This window comes from Onychostoma macrolepis, chromosome 19 (genome assembly GCF_012432095.1).
Source record: "Onychostoma macrolepis isolate SWU-2019 chromosome 19, ASM1243209v1, whole genome shotgun sequence".
Taxonomy (NCBI): domain Eukaryota; kingdom Metazoa; phylum Chordata; class Actinopteri; order Cypriniformes; family Cyprinidae; genus Onychostoma; species Onychostoma macrolepis.
This window is the reverse complement of record NC_081173.1, coordinates 20,584,485-20,610,745: the sequence shown is the minus strand read 5'-3', so window position 1 is coordinate 20,610,745 and position 26,261 is coordinate 20,584,485. Positions and strand designations below refer to the sequence as shown.

The following is a 26,261-nucleotide window of genomic DNA, read 5'->3' as shown; positions in this document are numbered from 1 at the left end:
CAAAGCGTGATATGTAGCCTATCGAGAAACGGCATTTTAAAACACAACAGAGACATTATGTAATTCAGGTACGCCTAGGTAAGCAGTCTATCTATCTATTTGTCTGTCTATTACGGTCAAATTAATTGAACTATTCACTAACCCAGGAAATAACCAGGTATTGGGTGGGCAATACAAGTATATACACAATTATTGTGTCACTATATACTTATATTGTGAGGTCAACATAAGTTCTAACGAAAAGAATAGGGAATCTATGATGCTGTGATTAATTTATGCTAGACAAATCTGCTCTTTTGCATGTCATCCCAGGGTTGCCTTAACGACAAATGTTTTAGTTCATTGCCAACACCCATCTACACTAGAAAGGGAATCCTCCCTTCAGTGGAATGTACCAAACCACTGAACCTGACACAGGTATGTTTTAAAAGAGAGTCATATTCACACATTAGTGCAGCACTTTAAACACTGAAGTGTGACGGACGTCATGTTGTCAGCTCTGGGAAATGAGCACTGATGCTAGTGCTTTCCCATGACAGTGGGCAACAAATACAGCATACGGAAAATATGACATCAGATGCTTTTGTCTGCCATTTCTTATTTGCCTTCTTTTCTTTGTCTGTTTGTCTATACTAGTGATACTGACCATTATGCCATTGTAGAGGTTTAGACAATTTATTTGGAAATTTAAGTAAACTTGACAAGACAAATTATTAAATTCTCTGTTAGAAACACTTTACTTAAGAGAATTAAAACGATTTTAAAAGATCTATGAAAAGATCACTATAAATAAATGTATTTATTTTTTTCACTGTTTTATTCATTGGTTGATACATGAACACAAAGGAAAACACTTAGTAAAACATATGCACTAGTTTTCTATATTACCTTTATTTTAACAGATGTACATATGCCGCAAGTGTAAAGGACTACTTCATGTTAAACAGATTAAGATTGAATTAGGATTAAATTGAGTCTGTGTGGAATATGAGCAGAAACATTTCCATTCATTCACCCTTCCCATTCTACTGGATCAGGCACCAGTTCTTTGAGTCTAAAAAAGTCCTAAAATGTAACAGAATGCTAATTACATACAATACATTAGCTACATAGTGATAGTAGGATACTATACTATACTATACTAGCTTCAAATAGCCAAATTTGTGGCATGTTAATAGGCTGAATTACATAAAACATCAAAAGAACACTCAGGGTTTAAACTTAAAGTTTTATGGATATGCAAATCATTCAGTGAAAAGTCTCAAAATGTGAATATGATAGATGTCATATATCATGCATTTACGTGTATTTACACAATCTGTATATGTGATTAGTTTATCTAAGCAAGTGTTACAATAAGCATGAACTACTACTGATGAAACAGTGAACTCTGCTGGTGGACCTAACAATTGGTGCAGTATAGTTTATGAGTAAGAAATTTCTTTCATTCTAAGACGTTATTAATGCTAATATTTTGATACATTAGATATATAATTGATATATTAGCATATATATATATATATATAAAGTGCCCTCCACTAATATTGGCACCCTTGGTAATTATGAAAATAAATATGTATTGTTTATCCTTTTGATCGTTCATTCAAAAATTTCACTAAATTTTTACTTATCATTGAAGTAAAACAATTGAAAGTGAGGAGAAAACCTCATGATATAATAAATGTTTTTCTCCAATGCATGTTGCCCACAATCATTGGCACCCCTAGAAATTCTTATTAATATAAAGTATATTCCTATTCATATTTACATGTCTTAGCACACCAGGGTGACTAGGAGCATGAAATTATCCAGCCATGACGACCTGTTCCACAGGATTATAAATATGAAGAACACAAAGGCCAAATTCCCTTAATCATCCATCACAAGGAGTAAAACCAAAGAATATAGCTCTGATGTGCAGAAAAAGATCGTTGAGCTTCACAAAATAGAAAGTGGCTCTAAGAAAAGAGCTAAATCATTGAAAATCCCCATTTCCACCATCAGGGCAATAATTAAGAGGTTCCAATCACCTCAAGATGTTACAAATCTTCCTGGAAGAGGACATGTGTTTATATCGTCCTAATCCACGGTGAGTAGGAGAGTTTGAGTGGCTAAAGACTCCAAGGATCACAGCTGGAGAATTGCAGAGATTAGTTGAGTCTCGGGGTCAGAAAACCTTTAAAAAAATATATCAAACAGCCCCTACATAACCACATGTTGTTCAGGAGGGTTTCAAGAAAAATTCTCCTAGCTCATCCAAAAACAAACTCCAGCATATTCAGTTATCAGACACGACTGGAACTCCAAACAGCACTGGCTTCTATGGTCAGATGAAATTTAAAAAAGAGCTTTTTGGCAGCAAACCCACCAGATGGGTTTAGTACAAACAGGGATAAAAAGTACCACATGCCCACGGTTAAATATACTGCTGGATCTTTAATGTTGTTGGCCTATATTTCTGCTGGAGGTCCTGGACATCTTGTTCAGATGCTTGGCATCATGGATTCTATCAAATACCAACAGATAAAAAATCTAAACCTGACTGCCTCTGTTAGAAATCATATAATGGGCCGTGGTTGAATCTTCCACCAGGACAATAATCCAAATCAAACATCAAAATCAACACAAAAATGGGTCACTGAGCACAAAATGAGGCTTTTGCCATATCCATCCCAGTCCTCTGACCTGAACCCTGCAGAAAATGAGTGGTGAACTGAAAAGAAGCACCAACATGGAGCTGGGAATCTGAAGGATCTGGAGAGATTCTGGATGAAGGAATGGTCTCTGATCTCTTATCAGGTGTTCTCCAAACTCTTCAGGCATTACAGGAGAAAACTCAGAGCTGTTATCTTGGGAAAAGGATGTTGCAATAATTGGGTGCCAATAATTGTGGCCAACATCAACTAGAGAAAGCATTTATTTCACAATGAGAATTTCCCCCTACTTTCAAATGTTTCACTTCAACGATAAGTTCGAATTTTGTGAATTTTTTTTTAATGAAAATTAGCAAAAATCAGATTAGAAAGATCAAAAGAATCAACAACGCAGATTTATTATCTCTGTCTTCGTGTCTAAAAATGAGCCTTTGCTCATATTTACCAAGGGTGTCAATATTAGTGGAGGGCACTGTGTGTGTGTGTGTGTGTGTGTGTGTAAATGCTAATATATCAATTAATTTGCTAATTGAAGTTAATTATTATTATTAAAACAAATATTAATAAATATGAATAAACTGTGAGAAAACATGTTTTAAGTGGATGATGTGGATTTTTTTCAAATATGCTATTAGATTAACTCTTTCCTCATTCTTCCGGATCCCAGCAGAGATCATCATGGTTCCTGGAATGTACCTCTTAGGATTCTCCAAATACTCCATAAGTGTGTCTTCCTTCCAAACAACACCTAAATCAATCAAAGCAATGCTGAAATAGGTTTTCTTGATTTATTTATTAATTTATTAGCATGAACTGAATCAGGATACAATATGTGGTCACAAATAAGTTTAAACTGAAAGCATTACGCTGTTTGCACGTTTACACTTTTACACAATGAAAGTATTTTCTCTATTATGCAACTATATATAGGTGCATCTCAATAAATTAGAATGTCGTGGAAAAGTTCATTTATTTCCGTAATTCAACTCAAATTGTGAAACTCGTGTATTAAATCAATTCAATGCACACAGACTGAAGTAGTTTAAGTCTTTGGTTCTTTTAATTGTGATGATTTTGGCTCGCATTTAACAAAAACCCACCAATTCACTATCTCAACAAATTAGAATACTTCATAAGACCAATAAAAAAAACATTTTTAGTGAATTGTTGGCCTTCTGGAAAGTATGTTCATTTACTGTATATGTACTCAATACTTGGTAGGGGCTCCTTTTCAGCAGATGACATTCTCGGAGACATTCTTGCAGGTACTTTCAGGTGTATTTTTGGGAAGATTGGATTTAGTAACTGAACATATGAAAAAATGTTTTCTTGAACTTATAAGACTGAAAGATTATAGTACGTTTTACAGGACAATACTTTTTCAGTCTATTAGTAACAGAATGTGGTTTATCTGTTTTGTTATTTGTAACTGGTTGTAAACTGCTCAAGTTGTTGGACAATCAAATCTGTACATGGTAAGTGTTCTTTTTCTCTTGTCTTGTAGGCCTATATTTTGCCTGACTGTTACTGCTCTTTTTGATGTGGGAATTTGAATTTATTTGTGAAATTTACTTAAGTTTATTTCAATAACAATTTCTCAGGGATTTTTTTTTTTTCTCAAAGTAAATGCAACACTATTTTAGGGCATCTTCTTACACCCATAGCAGTGTTTGTTTGTAATCTGTTTGTTATGAAGAAAAGTCATTTGCACATCGCTGATGCAGTTAGATGCTTTTGGATATAATGTAGGCCTACTTCATTTAGATTGCTATAAACGGCATTATAGCAAGAGAAGTGCTGCAGGTAGGTTGTGTGAAGTTTCACCCCATGAGTTTTTGTGAAACTAGTGATGGATATCTATGTCATAGGATGAATACAGAAGGTCAAAAAACAGCACAAGGAATGGTTTTGATATTGCAAACACCAGTTCTCTTTTATGTAATTTGTTCCCTGCAGGTTGAAATCGCAGTCCAAGGGGAAGGTTGGGTTGTCTCTTGGTTCAAAACTTAAATAAGACCTTAAAGCAAAGCAGAGAGGGATCATATGTCTTCTGCATCTTGTGCACCTATATGAGGTAGGTGTTTTACATCATTATTCTTGGTTAGATGTGTGTGTGTTTAGCAAATCATTGGGCAAATGGCCATCTTGTAGAGAATCAACATCAAACATTCCAGTTAATTAAAGAATGCATTTATAACACCTCAGCCTCATTAAGCATTGTACTGCAGAGAAAGCTGAGTGGCTCTTTTTATGCAGGGACGAAAGGAACATTGATGCAATTATGGGTGTTGGATGTTCAAACTCTCTTAAACATAAAGGTTCTTTATTAGCATTAATGGTTCCATGAAGAACTTTTAACATCAGTGGAACCTTTTTCTTGCATAAAAGGTTCTTTATGGTGCAAAAGATTCTTTAGATTATTAAAATGTTTTTCAGACAAAGAAAAAATAAGTTGTTTTTTTTAGGAACTGATGATTGAAAGATTCTTTGAGGAAGCAAAAATGGTTCTTCAATGGCATTACAGCAAAAAAAAAAAAAAAAAAAAAACCTCTTTTGAAACTTATAATAATACACTTATTATGTCACCAGTGTAGTGTTATTCATAATTTACTCAAACAAGTTTACAAGCAGGCAAGTACAGATGCAAATGCATGAAGAGAATAGGAAATTCATAAAACTGGTTGTTGTTTTTGTGGGCTTCATTAATCTAAAGGTGTGTAGTCTGTGTTCTTTACAGTTTCTTCTACAGAGTCTTCTACTGTTTCAAGCATGTAGTCGTGGACTTGAGTCCTGTGAGAGAAATCAAATAAAGCAATTTGTTAGAAATGCAATGAAATGAATACATTATATATAAATTATATCTAAAAAAAATCACCCAAAATCAGTTTCAGTTGAGACCAGAAATATTCAAGTTTACCTTTCTTTTGAAAATGGTGATTCAGGTGTGCGTGTGTAGAGAGTAAATGCGGAAAGGGTCTAAAGGGAATATGTTCCTCCTCCCAAACCTTTGCGGCAGGGTGGCTGAAAGTCTGGTCCCTGAGCGCACACACATAGTGCAGGACCGGCCGAAGCGCTGAGGGAGGTTGATATTGGACTTAGCACGTTCCCTTGGGGTCATCTGCGTATCCCGCCCGAAGCGAAGGGGGAGGTTGGCATGCATGTGTGATGGTTTTGTTATTATGGGGTGAAGTCGCAGGATGGAGGGAGAGCTCACACGGGCGCTGGTTGGGGCTACATTAAGAATGAAGTCTTCTATCTCCAGACTCCGGGGAATCTCTTGATTCTTTGACAACAAAAATGTAGAAGAATAAATGGTGAAAATCAGCAGATTTAGTAATCAGTGGACTGTACTGACACACTAGTCACTGATGTCACTTTCAAACTAAGACGTTGCATTCACTATTTTTTAAATGTACAATTATTATTGTTTTTTTATCGTTATGTTTTTATTTGCTCATTTCCACTAAAATTCAAAGCAGAAGTATAGCGGACACTAACAGTAGCTTGACCTACAATTCTTTACATTTCTTATAACTTTGCTTATTTGTTACCTTAAAGAAATATTTCTGCTTGCTCTGACCCTTTAAATGTTTTTTTTCTTTCTTTTAATTTGGTGCAACCTAATGTAATCATGTTTATTCAGTAATAACAGACACAATATGAAGATGTAGTTAAGACAACGATAATTTTAATCAAAATAAAAAAGTAAGATTAATATAAAATTTATAACTATATTATTATTTTTAAATAACATGGTGCAACTTAATGTAAAAAAAGATTACTCAACAATATCATATATGAAGCCTTAGATAAAAGATAAAGAAAACAACAATAACAATAATCATCATCATCATCATTTTAATTAAAACAAAATTACATTTGAAATTATATTATTTTGGTGCAACACCATGTAATCAAGTTTATTTAATCCTATTAGATATGAAGACTTAGATCAAAGTCTATTATGTTTTGGGCAAACTATGACAGTGCATTTACTCTGTATCCACAATTCCACGCATACTGTATAACCAACCCAAAATAGTAAAAGAAGTAAAGAAAAAGAAAGAAGTACAGAGCACTTACCTCAGGAAACTGTCCCCATGTAAATCTATCAGGATCACTGTCATCAGGAAGTGGCAATCTGAGAGCCGTTACCTCCCTCAGCATGAAGCTGCTCAGGGTGCCGAGGGCTAAAAAGAGAAGAGTGAAGTAGGACATCTTACAATCGTTCACTGAAGTCCACGCACAACGCAGGGTTTTTATACATTTGGCCATGTGCAAATAAACATACTCACAAAGACATTCCTTATAATGCACTCACAGCATTGCATACTTAATATATTAACACACAGCACCCACCTTCATTCATTCACTAATGACCTTCTTGAGTGTTTCATAGCAACAGAGTGACAGGTCCAACTGAAAGAGGAGCAGAAGTCCTTACCAAAGGTGTCCTAGGTTTCTTAAGATGGGCCAGAAGATGAAGACTAATTTTTGAAGTGGACTTCTTTTATGAATCACTGTGATTTGATGTGGTGGTTGGCCTTGAAATATTAATGCATTACACTCTCAGACATAAAGGTACAAAAGCTGTCACTGGGGCGGTACCTTTTCAAAAGGTACATGTTTGGACCTAAAGGGTCCATTTTGGTACCTTAAAGGTACATATTAGTACTTAAAGTGTACATATTTGAACCTAATAGGTAAGTGTACCTTTTAAAAAGAGTGTATGAGGAATTATTAGACAGCTAACAAACTGATTTTTCCCCTCATTGTAGTCTTGTGAAGAGAGAAGAAGCAGGGAAAGGCCAACGAACGAGGATGTAAAATAATCTCCAGGAAATGTACACCCTATTCCATCCTATATGACCAGTCAATAAAATGCATTCACATGCTGAGCAAAACCTTTGGACTTGCTCCAAATTAACCAGAGAAGCATTCCATGTCACAATAGTTCAAATCAGTTCATTGTGCAGCTCACCGAGACCTCAATTACCACCATATTCAGGCTGGTGTAAGTAAAAATGGTCTGTTTTTTCACGTAAAAGATGCATGACACATGAGGATGAAAAGGAAATTGACATGCTAGAAATGTCTGGACGAGGCGTTGTAGGCCACCGAATCACCCTGGTATTTTATCAATGGTCTGGTATTTTATTCCATCAAAGAATATTTACTAATTGCCATCACTGTCGTACAGATCAATGGCAGTAAGGGGTAGCATATTAATTATGTAATCAGTGCTGTTTGGGAAAAGTTATCTAACGATGTGTAGTTTATTAGTTATTAGTCATCATCATCATATAGCTGAAAGATATACACATATATAAATATATATAAATATATAATATTGAATATATAAAATGTAAATATAAAAAAGGCATTCCATGAATGCTGTTTAAAATTTTTGAATAGGGCATTTTTGAGATTCCTGTTTCAAATATGTCTCCATCAATTTAAAAAGCACATTAATGATCATTGTCTATAATTAGCTGTAGATGTGCATAGCACATATTTTTAGCAGAATGCTCATATAAAATGTAATAATGTAACATTTAAATAAATGGGTCATAAAATCTTGGAACCCTAAATTTATATATAAAAACATTATCAAGTGGTTCGAATGAATTTATTTTAAACGGAATAATCTATTATTATATGCTTAATATCGATATGGTACATCAATTAGACAACTTTTCTGTGAAGGTCAATACATATTTTATCCAGCAGGGGGCAGTGCGAGATTATAACATAAGTGATAACACAAAACTGTCTCATTGCAAACTGTCAGTTAGGATTGTGTTGAGATTACGAGATAAATTTTATTTAAAATTAAATATACTATATATTAGTTAGTAAGTTGTAATTATAAAAAGTCAATAATATATAGCTGGGCTGCTGTTATAAGTTTATGCCATGTATTGACACTAAGACAAACTATCATCTCTATACAATACGCAAAATGAATGAAAAACATTCTTTCCGGAACTAAGCTTTACTCATTCATAACTCTCATATGGATAAAAATGTTGCAGGGCGTCCAGTGGCTTTGTTTTTCACCTCAATGTGCCATTCCTCAGCTATTAAAATAATAATGTGGATGTTTTATTTAGATGGTTAGAGGATGGAGACCAAAATGTGTATGCTTACAGTTTATTCAGACTTCAGCTAACCAGTCCTTTGCATTTTTTCCCATCCTGTCTGCTCCAACCGATCAAAGACCTGAACAAACATCCACCCTAGATACTCAGACAAGGGGTGTAGACGGCTACCACAAGACCTTAGGGTCGTCCAATCAGATGTCTGCAGAGGTCAGCATGTTTCTGCCAATCAGGAATGAAGCGGAAGGAGCTGATGAAAGATCAGGAAGCTTAGAAAATGGTCCTTAATGACAGAGGAGGGGTGTGTTCGCACATGTGTGTTTTAGCATGCTACTATTTACGTACATGCTATATGCGATGGCTTTATCTGACACTGGCATCTGTAGCTTTGAACTTCAGGCCTCTGCAATCATGCAGAAGTGCAGTATAAAAAAACGTATAAAAGAGAGAGAAAGAAAGCGATAGTGTGGCTCCACCCACATGGGGTCTTGAACTTTGACCTCTAGTCTCCTCTCTTGGCAGATTCCTAAGATGTGGCTGATGGCGGTGATGGGGTCGAAGCCTGGCATGATGGCCAGAGTAAAGTGCAGTCAGTGTGGGAGGAGTGGGTGACCGTTAACCTTTCTACGAAACTGAACTTTGACCTCTACGCTTTGCTTGAAGGTGACAGCCTGAGCAACCTCCACTGTTAAAACTGGACATAAATATACTGTCGTCGACATTCGCCGCCTCTCACAAAATTCAATTCAATATACACATGTTAATATTACTATAGATGTACAGATAACTCCTTTCTATATGTTGTTCAGGTGTCGGACACATTTATAATTGTATACAGTTAATTGTATAGTGTTTTTATGAATTTGTGAACACAATAATGGTAGGCCTAAAAATAATATTTTATATAGGAAAAAAGATACTTGTTTAAAGCGCTGCACTTGTCAAACAAACACATGGATGAGGATAAGCAGTGCTCAACACTGAACTGCTCTTAGTGCCAGTAGACTGTATAAAGACCATGAAAGACATTTGATAATGGAGATGCAAACTATCCATTAAGTTGAGATGTAATTAGAACTCTTGCTGACTGATGATGACAGATGCATGAAAAGAGAACATCACACCCTAAATGATTAAAATGTCTCTTAAAGTTCATGAGAGTAATAAATGGTTCATAAGAGTGTTAAATTGTACAAATATATATATATATATATATATATATATATATATTACAAGTCTTTTGAAATTTTGTATTGTTTTATATGTTTATAAAATCAATCAATTTAATATTTAATTTTAATACTTTTTTTTTATGCTAACTTAATTTACTTATTTAATCCTTATATATACACCATTCAGTCCGATTTTTAATTTAAGAAATTAATACTTTAATTCAGCAAAAACCCAATAAGTCATTATTATTGTTACAGAAGATTCCTATTTTAAATAAATGCTATTCTTTTGTAGTTTCTGTTGATCAAAGAACCCTGAACAAAAAAATGCATCACAGTTTTAACACATACACAAAAAAGTAAATATTAATATAAATATTAAGCATGTTAGAATGAAGGATATCTGAAGGATTGTGTGACACTAAAGACTGGAGTAATGGCTGTTGAAAATTCAGCTTTACAGTTACAGGAATAAAATATTTAAAATATATATATTAACATGGAAAACATTTTTGATTGTATAAATGCAGAGAAAAAGAGACCTCATTCAAAAGCATTAAAAAAAAATTTACAGACCCCAAACTTTTGAACAGTAGTGTGTATGTAAGCTTTTAAATTCTGAAGAGGAAAATCTTCTCTTACATTCTTTCTCCACACACACACACACACACACACACACACACACACACACACACATCATTTTAGAGGTACGTCTGCCCTCAAGTCTCTAATTCTTTGATCCTCTAAATCTCAAATACTAAGTCTCCACTGTTATTATTAGATTTCATTCTCTTCCATCGTCAATCCCTCATGCACTACACTGCCTAGACCAGACCTCTAAATCAAATCCCATGGATCCCTATAGAAGTATGTGTTTGCTTGAGCTGTGCAGTCAACTGTCTGTGCCATTTTCCCACTGTGTAGTGATACCATCAAGGTGTTGAAAGGTACAATCTCAACTGTTGGCACCTGCCAAATGCTCGAATGAAAACCTCTGCTACTGTGTTGAAAATGATTGGGACTGAGTGAGGGCAAGGATCTAATTAAAAAACAGCTGAGACAAAAACTCTAATGCCAACTGACATTTTAAAGTGGCTCAGACAAATAAAAATCTGGGTAAAGAAACACTTGCTTGATTGAAATTTTATGGATGACTTAAACCTTTAACCGAAAGCAGCCAATACACGTATATAAGAGAAGCGAACCATGAAATGTCTGGGTAAGTCTAGTTATGCATAACTGTGTTTACACTGGTAAATTATGTTGTAATGTTTTTGTGTCAATTAGTTGGTGTTCATCCAAAAGCAATTTCTCAGTCTACATAATACTAAATGTAATTGCCAGGGACATTTAACTACACTAAAGATGAACAGATTGTCAATCATCCTGGCAGATCAGCACATCTGGAGCCGACAAACAGATGAAAGTTTAGCAGATAGATCTCGTAAAAGTAAGATGAATGGCCTACATGCATGCAGTATCACCATTAATCACAACCAAATTACTTACAGCATAAAACAAACGAGAGAAGGCAATATGAAAGAAATGTTGATACGTTACAGTAAGGTTTAACATTAATTAAGGTAATAGCTAACATAAAATAATTATGAACAATTCTTTTATTATGTTATTAATTTCTAACATTTATTAGATGTATAAATTAACAATATTAACATTATGTACAAACATGATTTTACTACACATTTTTAAATCAACATTTACAAAAATAAATTCCAAAGAATGTTAAGAAATCAAACCTTGTTGTAAAATGCTGCTGAAATATTTATTTGTAAAGTGTTTTTAAATAGAATTTTTTTGTGCTTCAACTCGGCTTCCAATAGTATAAATAAAAGCTTTTTTTCCTTTTGAGTTGGTTTCGAGCAACCAAATTCCCTTTTTTTCAGAGTAAGACTTGCATATCCAAAAACGCATATGATAAGAACTGTTGTAGCCATGACATTTTTTTTTATTCTTGTTCAAAAGAAGCAAATAAGAAGTCAGAGAGAACACACAAAGGAACATGTATTCAGAACATTTACTGCGCAGGAGAATCACATAACAACACACTGGAGACTAAGAAGTCATGTGTGAGTGTGTATGTGTGCGTTTAAGTGGGAAGGAGAGAAATAAGCGAGAGACAGATAGAGAGAGTGAAAGAGAGAGCGGGAGGGATTTAGTTGCTGACAGGTATGACTGATGATATGTTGGGTCTACAGGCTGAAACAGTAGATGGTATCAAGGAAAGCCAAGATTAAATCAGCTGGAACACACACTTACACACACACACACACACACACATACACATGCATGCATTTTCCATTTACCGTCTTTGACTGCTTGACTTTAGTGTTGACTGTATCTCATAACAAATCAAATGTGCAAGACACCAAAGGCTCGCAGATTTACATTCAGGTACCAGCTGTTGGAGGGCATTCATTAATAATGTGCTATTTCTTTACCTACATGGCCATCACAAAGGCACACACATACAATTTTCCCAAAAGACTCGTTAGAATTCTCACGCTTTCTACTAATTGGTCATTTTGAACACTGATGTCATTGTGCAAAGAATGAGGTCACAATGATTGGTCTCTGAGAGAGGGCAAAAGAGACAGACAAGAGAGAGGGAGAAACAAAGAGAAAGACAGATAGGCCAGGGAATGAGAGAAAGAGACAGGCATAGAAAGACAGACAAAAGGAATCAGAGTTAGGACACAGAAAGCACAGAGGCTAAAGGGACTGCCATACTTAAAATGTAGTAATAATTATTAAACCATGTTAATGTTCTTAAATTTAAGAGGTTAGTAACCTTAACTGACCGGCACATGATGGACATGTGACCTATTTAACTACTGTTTTTTTCATCTGTGGAAATATTCAGAATGTTTCAACAATTGATATAACTGTAGGTTATAGTTTACGAATGTCTTTATAAAGTTGTGCAAAGTTTGAGAATGGTGGTGTGTTCATACCATGTCAGAAATATTAAAAATAAAAGTTCTCAAAAAATATATCCTGCAGCGCTTCAGTTGCGCATAAACCTACAGCAGAACCAGTGTTGTCCTACTCATGGACAGATGACTCGTATGAATCGAGTCGATTCATTTAACAAATCGAGTTGATTCATTTAACGAATCAAATCGATTCATTTAACGAATCGTTGGAAGATTAGTCTGATGATGACTGTCCGAACTGATCAGAGAAGCGGATTGTGAATTAACATAAGATACGTTCACACATTTACTGTTTGGGATTGACAGCGATTTCCTTACTTACAGAGTCTCAAACATTTGAGCGGCGCGCAGACCACGAAACTGATGGGAGCAACTCTGGTGGAAAACAGTTACTGTATCTAAAACCTCCAGATGACACACGGCTCATATCTCCATCTATGTGAGTTACCAAAACCATATAAACCAACCCAGTTGTATAAACACAAATTTAGCGGGTGCAGAGTGGCTCTCTCACACCAGAAGTAGGCTGCTAAGGTTTCGTTCACACAGAAGGGCTTTGACGAAAATATGGGTTTAAGTCCAAAATTTACATGTCTGTGAGTTTTGTAAGAGACTACGGTTGTCACTCCCGTAAATAAACAAATTACGTGTGAACGCAGCCTTCTTAAGCAATTATGTAGCCTACTGGATTGAAAACCACATTATGCTGCTAAGCCTAAAGAAAAACAGGGGCCTATTCTATCTCGTGTGCAGTACTTGTTTATGGTTATACTCATTTTTATAGTCATAATTCTTCTTGTAATTCAGTGTAATTTCTAAGTAGGTCTACATACCTGTAATAGGCTAAGCGTACTGTTACAAGAAGAAAAAAAATCTGAATTAAAATAGAACAACAGCGTTTGTCTCATATTTCACTCTAAAAAGTTTTTGTTATGTCTCAAGATCGATTATACCTCTTAATCATGATAAATCAGGAAAAGTGTGGAAATCACGGTTCTGAAACATACTACAAAAATAACACACATTTTTAATAGCCCAGTTAACGCATTTGCTGTCACTCTTTGACATTTTTATTTCTTCCTCTCAGATGTGTGAAAGTTTCTGTGGCTGTTTAATGAGGTAAGCAGTGAAGTATTTTATGATTGGTTGTCTGCTGCTAAACAGCTCACCATAATGTTCTAACACTGCATCATTTCACACTATATTCCTTTAGCGTCAGTTCATAACCAAGTGTTAAAAGCAGTGATAATCCTCTTTCAAAACTACAGATGTGAAACATTACTTTAACCCAAAGTTAAAACTGCCCTTATCCTGCTGATTATAAAGATGTTAAGTTAGCGTGAAACATTTGGCAGACATTTCCACATTTGACAAATGTTTTTATACATTGCATTCAAGGTATGCATTTTTTAATTAGCCTATGCATAGGAATCGAACCCATGCTGGAACATGCATCATGACTATTGGCACATACACGCATACAAATAGTCTATGGTCTCTGTATCCTATTTATGTGAGCTCTTTTTCATGCCACCTTTATGAGAAGTAGCGTGACGTCTGCACATTTTTTTTTCTGAAGTTCTCATTTCCAGGATGTCTGTGGTTGGTCCTGAGTACCTGAAACTGAGCCACACAGAGAGACAAAGGCACACATATGCATTATCTACCCATATCAGTCTCTCTCCTCCATCACGTCTGATTCTCTCACTTCCCCTTGGTTTCTCTGTCTTAGCACATGATGAAAGACAGGCTGACGCAAATGAAAGAAAGCAGGATTCGTTTTCCTCCTTTCAACAAATCTTCTGTTGGAGCTGTCAGAGTGGAAGTGCTCACACTTCACCAACCACTGGTCTCTCACTCACTCCCTCTCTCTCTCTTTTTATTCACATCCGCACACAAACACACACAATAACACAGAAAAGGGGTTTTCCCTTACCATACACACTTGATTTCTGTGATGATCTAGGTTAGTGCTGTTTTTTTTCTTCTTGATTTTTCATGATTGCGAACCTCACTCACTTTCATAGGCGTTGTGGGTAGCCATTTACAGAAGTGAAGACTTCTGGGAATACAGACGAACCGCAACAAGGAATCGCTATTTCTCAATGTCGCTGTCACAATGACAATGTGTGTGTGCGACTGTGGCCGAGAGTGCATGAGGGAAAGCTGCTGTCAGAAGCCCAAAACCCCACGGTCTCATTTTAACTAGGACCAGCTGACGCGTACCAGCTTGCGTGTGACTGCTCATTTCCTTCCCTGCTCTGATTGCAAGCGTATGTAAAGCCTACACCCTCATCTGAGTGAAAGTGGCAGCTCTCCTTCTCAAACATGGCAGCTTTCGGCGGGAGGGTTATGAGTGAAATCAGTAGGAGTTGTTGCTAATTGTGTCCACCGACCAGACGCATGCGGACATCGAAAATACAGCCTTCACCTGGGAACCATCAAACCTAAACTGAGGGGGTTGCAAACTAATGGCTTCCAGACTCTCCGTGTGTGTGTGTGTGTGTGTGTGTGAAGAATAATTGAAATGGTCACATTAGCTCTTATTCTGTCAGGCATTTCTTTGGCAGCCCCTCTGAAGGACCCCAGCCCTCGTTGCCAATAAAAACTTTATTTGAGAACAAATCCCTCCTTTTCTTTTTGAAGCAAGAAAGAAAGAAAATTAAAAGTCAAATAAAGAAGATGCAAAAGGAAGAGGTATAGATATGCAATGAGCTGAAGAGCGAAGGAAAGAGCCATGTGATGTCATGGCTCATTTTGCCGCCGCTCTCAGTCACCGGAGCCCAGGAGCCCAGGAGCCATGGTTTGATCTTCATCATCTTCATTCATTTTTTTATTTCCATATTGATGACAAAAACCGCTTACTGTGAAATTGAAGTGCGAGAATGTACGATCGGCGCACAAACGTTTGGTCCCAAATTGCGTGTCTATGTGTGTGCGTACCTGTGCGGTTGGCGGCGAATGTTGGATGGAGATTGTATGAGCCAGCGGGAAGCCTTCTGGGCAATTTAAACATTCTACAAGCCTAAAATGGCCTGTCAGAAAATTAAAGGGAGGGGGTGTTGGTTTGAAGTCCAGCACGAGAGAAGTGTTCTGGTTCTTTTCAACAGTTATATTCTGGGCGTATATTTCATGTAGCTCAGTATAATTTGGCCTAATGAGGGTATTTAAGATTAGAAATGAATCCATACTGTTTTGACACTCCATATTTGGATTTGTAACAAAAACGTCAGCGTCAGCAATAGACTGTGTGTGGTCAGGCATATGTGACTGACTTTTCAATGATGAGGGGAAGAAATCAGCATGCTCGGCTGTTTAATAAGACATGCATGCTGTCAGTGGCTGTATATGAATCAGTATGTGTCTCAGGCTGTGAATCTGCGTACATGTATCTTATATTTTCCCCCTGTCAAATAAATTAGGCTTCTCAAATGAGAGAAATGAGGCTTGGCATTGCCGTCATGGTAACCAGGGCCTACTGTTGTTCCTGGGGTAATGTGATGTGCCGTCTGTGCCAGATGGATGATGTTGATAAATGCTGCGGATTCGGAATAGGAAAAGCATGGGAAATGTAGAAATCAAAGAGATTTGGGGTTTCTCAGGGTCTTAGGAGAAAGACTGCCAATGTTTTTGGGGTTTTTGGAGTTTGTGTGTGGTTTTCTTGCTGACAGGGATTACGTCTAAATCTTGCTTTGAACTGCTTGTTGTAATGTAACAGCTAAAAGTTCATTTTTCATGGGTGAAAAACTTGATCCTTATCTTGGTTTTCATCTGTTTTTCTTAGTATACACAGTATGTTTATGCATCTGTGTGTTGTGTATTTATGAGTTGTGTAAATGTAACCCAGCCCTCGTAGTTTAGACTTGATCAGATATTTTCTCTGTGTGTATTCCTGTGTTTGATTTGGGTTATGCGTGTGTTTGAGTGCATGTGTGTGTGTATTCCCATCTCTGATTGCTGTTTGTTTTATTTGCTTTGCTCCGCTCCTTTAATCAGTGCTGAGGCCCCTGCAGTGAGCGGAAGGAAACCCCATCAGACAAGCCCAGTCTCCTAAGGAACAACAAAGCTACTCATCCGAACCTGTGGCTGTGCTTGTGAGACATAAGCATTACAGTCTTATTTTATTTTGTCATTATATATTACATTCGTAACACTTGCATTAAAATGTCATTACTAGTTCAAATGTTTGGGGCCAGTAAGAGTTCATCAATCAAAAACATCAATATTGTGAAATATAATTACAATATAAATGAACTGCTTTCTATTTTAATATATTTTGAAATGTATTCTATTACTGTGATGGCAAAGCTGAATTTTCAGCAGCCATTTGTTCAGTCTTTAGCATCACATAATCATTCAGAAATCATTCTAATATGCTGATTTGGTGTTCAAGAAACATTTCTAATCTTATTATGTTGTAAACATGACACAATTCTATATAGATAGTCATTTTCAGTTTCATTTATAACTTTAAAAAAAATCTTGACCCCAATTTATGTTATTTTTATTTTTATTTTTTGGGAAAAATAAAAATTGAGAAATACTCAACATTAGAGAATTATTATTTTATATTTACAGGAGGACATTTTAATTTTTTTTGAAACCATGATAAAAGTAAGCATTAATCTAAAGCAAATACTTTGCAGCTGGGTTTAAATTTGTTTATGTATATATATAACACATATATAAAAAAATAGTTACAAGTGCAAAAATAATAGTGTAAGAATAATATGAACAAAAATATTCAATTGACATACTAGTGAAGAAAGTGTGTGTGTGTCTGCTGCATTACTCGGATAATCCAAGCTTCTCGTGACCGTTTTTGCTGCTTTATAATTGTTCCCACCTGTAATATCAAGATATAGAGTGAGGGCAGAAATGGTGAGTGGCCAAAATCACTCCTCTTGTCAGATCAAATGAAGTTTCTCATGACTCCCACTTTCTCCAGCTGCTCTTTGATAATCAAGAAAGATTTCTGAGCAGCCTCATGCCCTCATGGCCGGCTGGTTCTTCACTGAGTGCATCAGGAGGTCAAATCTTTACTTTCTGTACAGTGTATGTCTGTGTTTGATTAGTTCACTGATGTTCAGTATCTCATGAATGCTTTTTTCTTGACTTGTGTTTGTTGGCCTTATCATATTTAACATCTCTCCTCATCAGTGTGTATGTGTGTGTGAAGGGGATTGGGTTTGCTATAGCTATACTTAACTATATTATGGGAACATAGTTACCCTCAGTCTGCCAAGTTTAAAAAAGGTAAAATGATTTGGAAGTTTTATTATATTTTCTTTTAAGAGTTGTGTAGGGTGAGGCAAAATTCAGAATTTAAGAACTGGCTCCATTTCAGTTCATGAGTGGAAATTTGAATTAAATTAGCCACACCTTACATGAAAATGAATTTCAGTCTAAGCAGGAATGACAGGAAGAGGGGAAATTAAGGGTTCTTCCACCCTGGTCAATAAAATTAAAATATGCCATGTAAAAGTTTTAAATTAGTCATTTAATATGTTTATACAACCAGAATGCATCAAATTGATTGAAATTGACAGGAAAGACATTTAAAGATATAAAGATTTGTATTTCAGTTTACACAAAAATATTAAGAAGCACAAATGCTTTCAACATTCATAATTATAAAAAACTAAATTGTTTCAAATCAGCATATTGGAATGATTTCTGAAGTACCACGTGACACTGAAGACTGGAGTAATGGCTGCTGAAACATTAAAATAGAAAACAGTTATTTTAAATAATATTTTATGGGAGTGTAGTTTGAATGGATGTGTATAGTATACAGGTAAATTATTTTGTATTATATAAATTAATTTGTTACATTAAATATAATTCAAATAAAAACAATAATAATACAAATACTTTATCTATCTTTCTGTCATAAGACATATATAACATTCAGATTTCAAAACTTACACAATCTCAAGCCAATATTCAAAGTTTGCATGAACTTCCTTGTCTTGTTCCAACATGTGGGGTCATTTAAAGCAGTCCTCACTGTTTAAAAGCCTCATACTATAAATCAGCTATGTGATGTTTTGTTTTAAATTGTAATAATGCTAACAGGTTTGTGAGAAGGTTGGGTTAAGGAGTACGATTTGAATATGTCCATTACTTACTATCAGGTCCACCAAAGCAGCTTCAAAAATTTGTGTGTGTAGTGTGTTTGTGCTCAGGATGTGGGACCAGAAGACATCTGTGGTTTCTTATCAGTTTTTAAGATTATCACGCATACACAAATTAAACATAATTAAGCTAATTAACCTTATTTAAAGTCCATTATAGCAGTTTAGTGCAAAAGATTGTAGAGCCATTAGGTCGCAACTCAGTTTGACACTTTTTTTTCTTTTTCTCTTTCTTTCTTTCTTTATTTCAATAAAACATACTTGTGTATGTTATTATGAGATTGTGGTCTTTATCCCCATAAAATATTGTACTAATGTGCACTGCACTCAGAAACATATTGGTAAATGCAAAGGAAAGTTATATGCAAAATGATTCCTGTGCCAGAGTAAATATATATTTCAACCATAGAGACACACGTACAGGCATATATGTACACACATGCACACTCTAAGCCATTCAAACATGAAAAGACGTTATGTGCTACACAGTATGTGAGTTTTGGACTGACTGATGTTATTCTGTTAAACCACTGATCTGTCTATCAACCTCTCACCCTGGCGGCCGGTCAACTGTTCCGCCTTACACTCTCACTGTTCTGCTCTGATATTTTCATCAAAGTGACTATTATATTCTCTAGCATATCTCTGTCATCAGCAGAAATTGCCAGTGTTTTTCTTTGAGTAATATGCAATCAAGTCTTATTTTAATCTTTTGTGTGGGAGTGAGTCGTTATCATGGAGTGAGTCGTATTTATGTTTCCATTCGCATTTCTGCCAAAGTAAAGACAGTAATACGGCTTTCCTTTTGATTTTTATTATGCACTTCTAACAGAAATCCAGAAATAAATCAGTTCCCGTATATCTCTCTTAATCAATTCAAAACTGTAGAAAATCAAAAAGCACGGCCCTATATCCAAAAGAGTTTTGTATAAGAAGAAACACCGTCATGAACCACAAAATGATATTTTCATTTTCTCCAATGCGTGACATTGATGTGAATCAGTGACTTCAGCTTTTGTTGACGGAGGTTTTGCATCTGTTTTAAATCAGTCTGAGGTTTGCTTGTTTTTCAGCATTGGTACAAGAGAATAAGTCATTCAAATCGTCACGCAAGAGGTCAGTACTTTCTTTTTTGTTTAAAAATAGGGTAAATGAAATAGTGGAAGGTGCCAGGCGTTGATTGGCGGTTTTGATTAGATAGTTAGACGTAACGGTGGTATGAAAACACTGAGCTTGCTTGTGCAAAAATAGCATTATATACCACTGATGAATGATGTTTAGTTGTTTCTCGATTGCTTACCAATGACATTCTCTATAATTACGCTATGATTCAAAAGTTTGAGGTTGGTAAGATTTTTAATGTTTCTTGAAAGAAATCTTCTTTATATGCTCTCCCAGGGTGAATTTTATTCAAAATATTTGCAATAGCATGATGTATAATTACAATTAAAAATAATTGTTTTCTGATTTAATCATTCTTCAGATGTATTTTGTTCGTGTGATGGCAAAGCTAATTGTCATTAGTCTTCAGTGTCACATGATCCTTCAGAAATCATTCTAATATGCTGATTTTGGTGCTCAAGAAACATTTCTTATTATTTTCAATGTTACAAATGGTTGTGCTGCTTAATATGTATTACGAAATATTTCATATTAATATATATTTTTGGAAATCAAGATTTTTTTCAGGATCCTTGGATAAAATTGAAATCTTTTGTAGCATTTTAAACATCTTTACTGTCACCTTTGATCAATTTAATGCATCATTGCAAAATAAAAGTAGGAATTACTCAAAAAAAAAAAAAATCTTACTGACCACAAACTTTTGAGCATCACTCTTTTTCCTCTGTTTATGCTGTTTCTTCATCTCTAACCGATCATTTTGACTCTAGGTCAAAAAAGTCCCTGTTTTGATAGCAAGGTAAAAGGAGGTTTGGTGTCAGGAAACTAGATTTGTAAATAAACCTGATTGCTCAAACCTCTTAGCACTAGAAACCCTAAACCACTAACGTCATCAGCACATAAGCGTCCTTCAACACTCTCTCACATGCACAAACACACAACAAATGTCTCTTTTTAGTCAAAATCAAAGCCTCACCGCATATGCATTGACACTCGATGATAGACAATTATGGGTTTTTATACTCTTCTCATATATAAAAGTTTTTAGTTGACTCTCTGTCCGTAATGTTGCTGTATCCTATGGTAATGTCATAAATTCTGCTCCTATTTCTTTGTTTCTACATGTATAAAAATATAGCAAAAATACATTTTCACACATACTTTTTACTGTAAAATAATCTTAAAACAATTTGGACATGATTTTATTGTATTTATGTTAAAAAGATAAATCAAATTAAATTAAAACAAAATATGACATGAGATATACTTAGAATGAGGAAAACTAAAGGAGAGAGAGACAGAAAGCATCGTAGATGACATTGGAATCATCAAGTGAGCCAAAAGAGTGTGGGAGAACGAGAGATTAAACTACGTGATGAGAGGTTAGTCTCTCGGTCAGTCAGCAGCCCTTAAACAGAGCAGGGATGGTGAACCCTCATTGGTGTCACTCAGTTGTCAATCTAAGTGGCAGGCGAACCACAGGGGCCCGTGTCGCTGGGCGGAACTTGTCTTTCAACCACCCAGCAGCTGCTGGGATATCACGACAAGAACTGGAACACAGCCCAGCTGCCCTGACCCTTTCTTTCCCTCTGCCACTCCCCCCCCCACCACCCCCCACACACATACACATATCCCGAACCATCTAGCACAATCAAAAAATAAATATATCCTACAGACACACCCATAACACCAACACACACACTCACGGAAAGACCAGTGCACTTCCTTCATTTTCACACACATACACAACCAGGAACACTAAATATTTAGATGATTTATTTTCATCCACTTATTTCCACTTTGTACACTTATAACTCACATTTTTCTAGTTTTCTGCACATACACATTTCTGCTCATATACACATAATTGTAAAACAAAAAAGACAATGTGTGAACAACAAACTCGTGTTTGCAAGAAATGGAACCCAGTGATCCATATCACAGTGACAACGGAGATGACAGATGGCTGTATTGACTGAAAAGAAACTAACCCTTTTTTAATAAACTGTAGAGAGGATGTGGGTGTGTTTGCTAGAAAGCTTTGGAAAGTATCAATATAGATTTTTTCTCATTAAATAAAAACAAAAATGTATGGTTTTGTGAGGTAAAAAGAAAAATGTGAGCAAAAGAGGACATATGGATCTATAGAGGAGTCTTAGCTGGAGTCTGGGTGGCTGGAGTGGGGAGTGGGGATGGGAACCCGAGGCCCCTTTTGCAGCTGCTGTCCTCACTTTTCTTTTCTTCCTTTATTTGACTCTTTTGTGGTTCTTCCTTTTCTTTTCATCCTTCTTATGGGTGCTGATTTTGCAAACTTGTTGTCTTTGAAAGGCCGCTCTCAATGAACCTCAGAGCAAGAAAAGACTGATAGAGGAAAGAGATTGAGATGTTCAATTCAGCTTGTCTAAGCATACTGACTATACATGCATATACTGTCTGAATGTAAATTCACAATTAATTAAAACTAAAAAGGTGCACTCAGTATTTTTACCTTTTATGTACAATGAAAAATATGATACTTTTAAAAATGTGTTTAAAATTAATATCAGTAGTAATATTTATTCGCTCATGGAATAAATCAATCATGGCTTACTGAAAACTGGGTTACACTGGCATCAGTAACTGAAAACATTTGCTTTTGTGTTATGCTATATTCACGTGCAACAAAATAACCCAATTCACCTTTAAATGAAATAACTGAAAAGCTCATAAAAACACATTGTTCAAACAAATAACGAGTATGCAACTATTCATGACCCCACCTACACTACCATTCAAAAGTTTAGGGTAGATAAGATTTTTTATCTAAATATTTAGTAAAAACTGTAGTATTGCGAAATTATTACAATTTAAAATAATTATTTTCTATTTTAATATATTTTAAAATGTAGTTTCATTCCTGTCACAGCAAAGATTAATTTTCAGCATCATTACTCCAGCCTTCAGTGTCACATGATCCTTCAGAAATCATTCTAATATGTTGATTTTCTGGTCAAGAAACATTTCTGATTATTATCAATGTTGAAAACGGTTGTGCTTGTTGTTGTGTGAACTGTGATACATTTTTAAGATTTATTTGATGAACTTTTAAAAGAACAGCATTTATTTAAAATAGAAATCCCTTGAAACATTACAAATCTCTTTACTATGTGTCCTTGCTGAATACAAGTATTAATTTTTCTAAATTTCTTACTGACCCCTAACTTTTGCACAGTAGTGTACATAACTAACCCATCTTCTGTGTAATGTCAAAATGTCACATAAGCCTACTGTAAATCTTGACTTTAAAGAGCTAACAGTCTTGGATCGTAATCCAATAAAAACATTTTATTTAGTCAGTTTTCATGTATATCCATATTCATAATTTTTTCCTTTGTCACAGGTTCAACTGTACTGTAAAATCATGTACTTGATGATGGCTTAAGTACATATTTTCAGGGATATAGGTAAAGTATAAGTCACATGTGCTTGTCAGGGCATTCAGAAATAACAGAGCTGACACGATTGCTGCTGGACCGGCCGACATTTGAGAACACTGGGATCCTGTGTGTGTGTGTGTGTGTGTGTGTCTGACAGTTTCAGTGTTTTAAGAAAAACATGAACACATCACAAATTCCACCCCCACCCCTAAAACATCTGTCAGTCATTACTGGCCCTTCCCCCTTACCCCTAGGCAGGGCTCGAGAAACAACTTTTGACCTCTGACCCCAAGCATAGAGCTCCACTTAATGGTGCCCCCTTATTTCCACAACAGGCTCTCTCTCTCTTTGTCTTCCTCTCCTACTTGAACTCAGAATTATCTGTAATAATCAATGCAGAAGCAAAATCATATTTGTCATATTTGAAATCCTTTTGGGTGCTTTTATTGGGATCAATATTTTTGTAGTTTTAGAAATCTTTTTGTTAGGAAAATTAACTGATTAATCTTTACACTCAGCTTTAATGTGTTTATGGGACCTCTATTTATATTCTTCAGCCCTCTCTCTTTTTTTTCTTTCTTTAATTTTGTGTTATGATTTACTTCCATTTCTTTTCCACTCTCATCTTGTCCACCTTGACCTATTGTCAGTATATATCATCCTTCTTCAGTGTCTGAGTGCATTTCATTGTCTCTCTCTACTCTCCCTCAAATCAATAACAGACACATTAGCGTTTGGTGAGGGAAGAATACAGGTGATCCTGTATCGATCAGGAGCCAAAGACACACAAATGCTCTTTCATACACGTGCACACTCTCTCCAAACAGATACTTACATTTTGGGGACGATAAAGTTCAGTTCAGGCATCCAGCTGTCCTCCTAATGACCTAAATCCCCTGAAAATCCCCTCGGAGAGTACTAGTTTGAGACGCATCGTAAAAATAAAAAACGGAATGATGTAAATTGCATTACAACACTAATTCTCTGTTTGGATAACTCTTTGCTTAGAGTTTCAGACATTTTCCTCCTTTTTGTGCAAACTTATTTTGCTTTTGAAAAAGTTTCTGTTTTTGTTTCCATTGAGAAGCCCGGCAACAATAGTGGGCTAACATAGTTATCGAGCCGGTCATCTATAAGCTGTCCCTCACCAAAACCCGCAAGCTTCACTGAGAAATTTCCTAATAATATACACACAAGGGAAGGAGAATGTTTGTAATTGTATAAAATTCAGGAAATATAAACACTGAAACTAAGAGTAGAAAACCGACAGAATGAGCAATGTTTATATCGACAGATACATAGAGACGGGTTATGTAGAACATGGTTAGCAGCGACACCTTGTGGCAGTTTAAATATCTCGGCCTCTTCCAAGAGAGCTGCAAAATATTTGAAATTGCAATATGCAACCACAGCGGGGCGCTAAAGAGGTGGAAATAGTCTTGAAATTCGTCATATCCGGACGTTTTTAGACGTTTGCAATTGGCTATTTTGAGCAATGACGTATCCAACACTGGGCAAATGAAATTGTGCTAAAAGTGCGCAGTTCTGATTGGATATCGTTGAACTGTCAATCAAGGCGTGCAGTGCCCAGAGAAACATTTGCCGTCAGTTGAAAGCGTGGAAGGCTACAGGCAACAACTCGCGCTCTCACAGGCGGAGATTTAGTCAGAGAGGCTTTCGTAACTTTACTAGAATAACTAATTTTTATTTTTCTAAAATTATATCACAAAAACAACAATAAATAATTCGTTTAATATAAATATTACAATATAATTATTTTATTTTTATATTATATAATTTTATATTTTATATTTTGTAAGCTATAGCTTATGATAATAGCATAATAATAATAATAATAATACATTTGTGTCCATTTTAAATAGTTTCAAGTTATTATAGTATTGCATTGTATTGGTTGCCACTATTTTACTTTGTTGTATGCAACATTATTATTACTGTTATCATATCTTCTATTATTACAGTATAACTTTTCTTACTGCAATAATTGCTTGATTTTAGACTGATATAAAATAGGTAGGCTATAAATTATAAAAGTAGAATATATATATATATATATATATATATATATGTGTGTGTGTGTGTGTGTGTGTGTGTGTGTGTGTGTGTTGTATAAAATGATAAGTACAAACGGATTAAAATATGTAGGCCTAAAAAATAGCTACATGGAAGTTTTGCAAGTTTAAACAGGCAAAACTGGGTGGGTTTTTCGAACAATATTAAAAAATTGAATGAAATATAAATAATTACGTGTTAGCTACGCACAGTATTTTATATTATTTTTCTGTCAAGTTTATTATGGATTGTTTGATATACATAATATGTTGATGATGGTGTTAACGGTCTTGAAATAGATGTAAATTATGTGTACTCGAGAATATACATTATGTAATCTTGTTTAGGCAATGTATGTTATTTTCTCCACAGGTATCTCATTGGAAACGACTTCAAATTTGACCTCTCCATTCATTTGCGATTCCACACAACCTTACGGAGTCAAGCAAGTTCGTGCGCATGTGCAGTAGTTCGTCTGTGACGTCGTAACTCTGTAACCTATCCTAGCACAGAAAAGAGAAACACTCTCTCTCTCTCTCTCTCTCTCTCTCTCTCTCTCTCTCTCACTCTCTCTCTCTCTCTCGCTCTCTTTCTCACCCTGCGTCCCAATGTGCATACTATCCACCCTATCT

General features: G+C 35.5%; 1 protein-coding gene and 1 long non-coding RNA gene across 2 annotated transcripts; one reads left to right on the top strand and one right to left on the bottom strand.

Moving 5' to 3' along the window:
* The first annotated feature begins 29 nt into the window (after positions 1-29).
* Positions 30-24,375, top strand: LOC131525838 (uncharacterized). The gene is made up of 8 exons (XR_009267293.1): positions 30-78; positions 313-417; positions 4,611-4,728; positions 9,278-9,418; positions 13,206-13,320; positions 13,969-14,000; positions 16,878-16,975; positions 23,520-24,375. It is a non-coding gene; the product is annotated as an uncharacterized LOC131525838 (long non-coding RNA).
* On the bottom strand, positions 5,204-7,078 carry npvf (neuropeptide VF precursor). Its single transcript, XM_058753799.1, is given in 4 exon segments — positions 5,204-5,444; positions 5,572-5,616; positions 5,618-5,937; positions 6,738-7,078. Coding segments are annotated over 4 exon segments (645 nt in total). The 5' UTR covers positions 6,930-7,078; the 3' UTR covers positions 5,204-5,356.
* Positions 24,376-26,261: the final 1,886 nt, after the last annotated feature.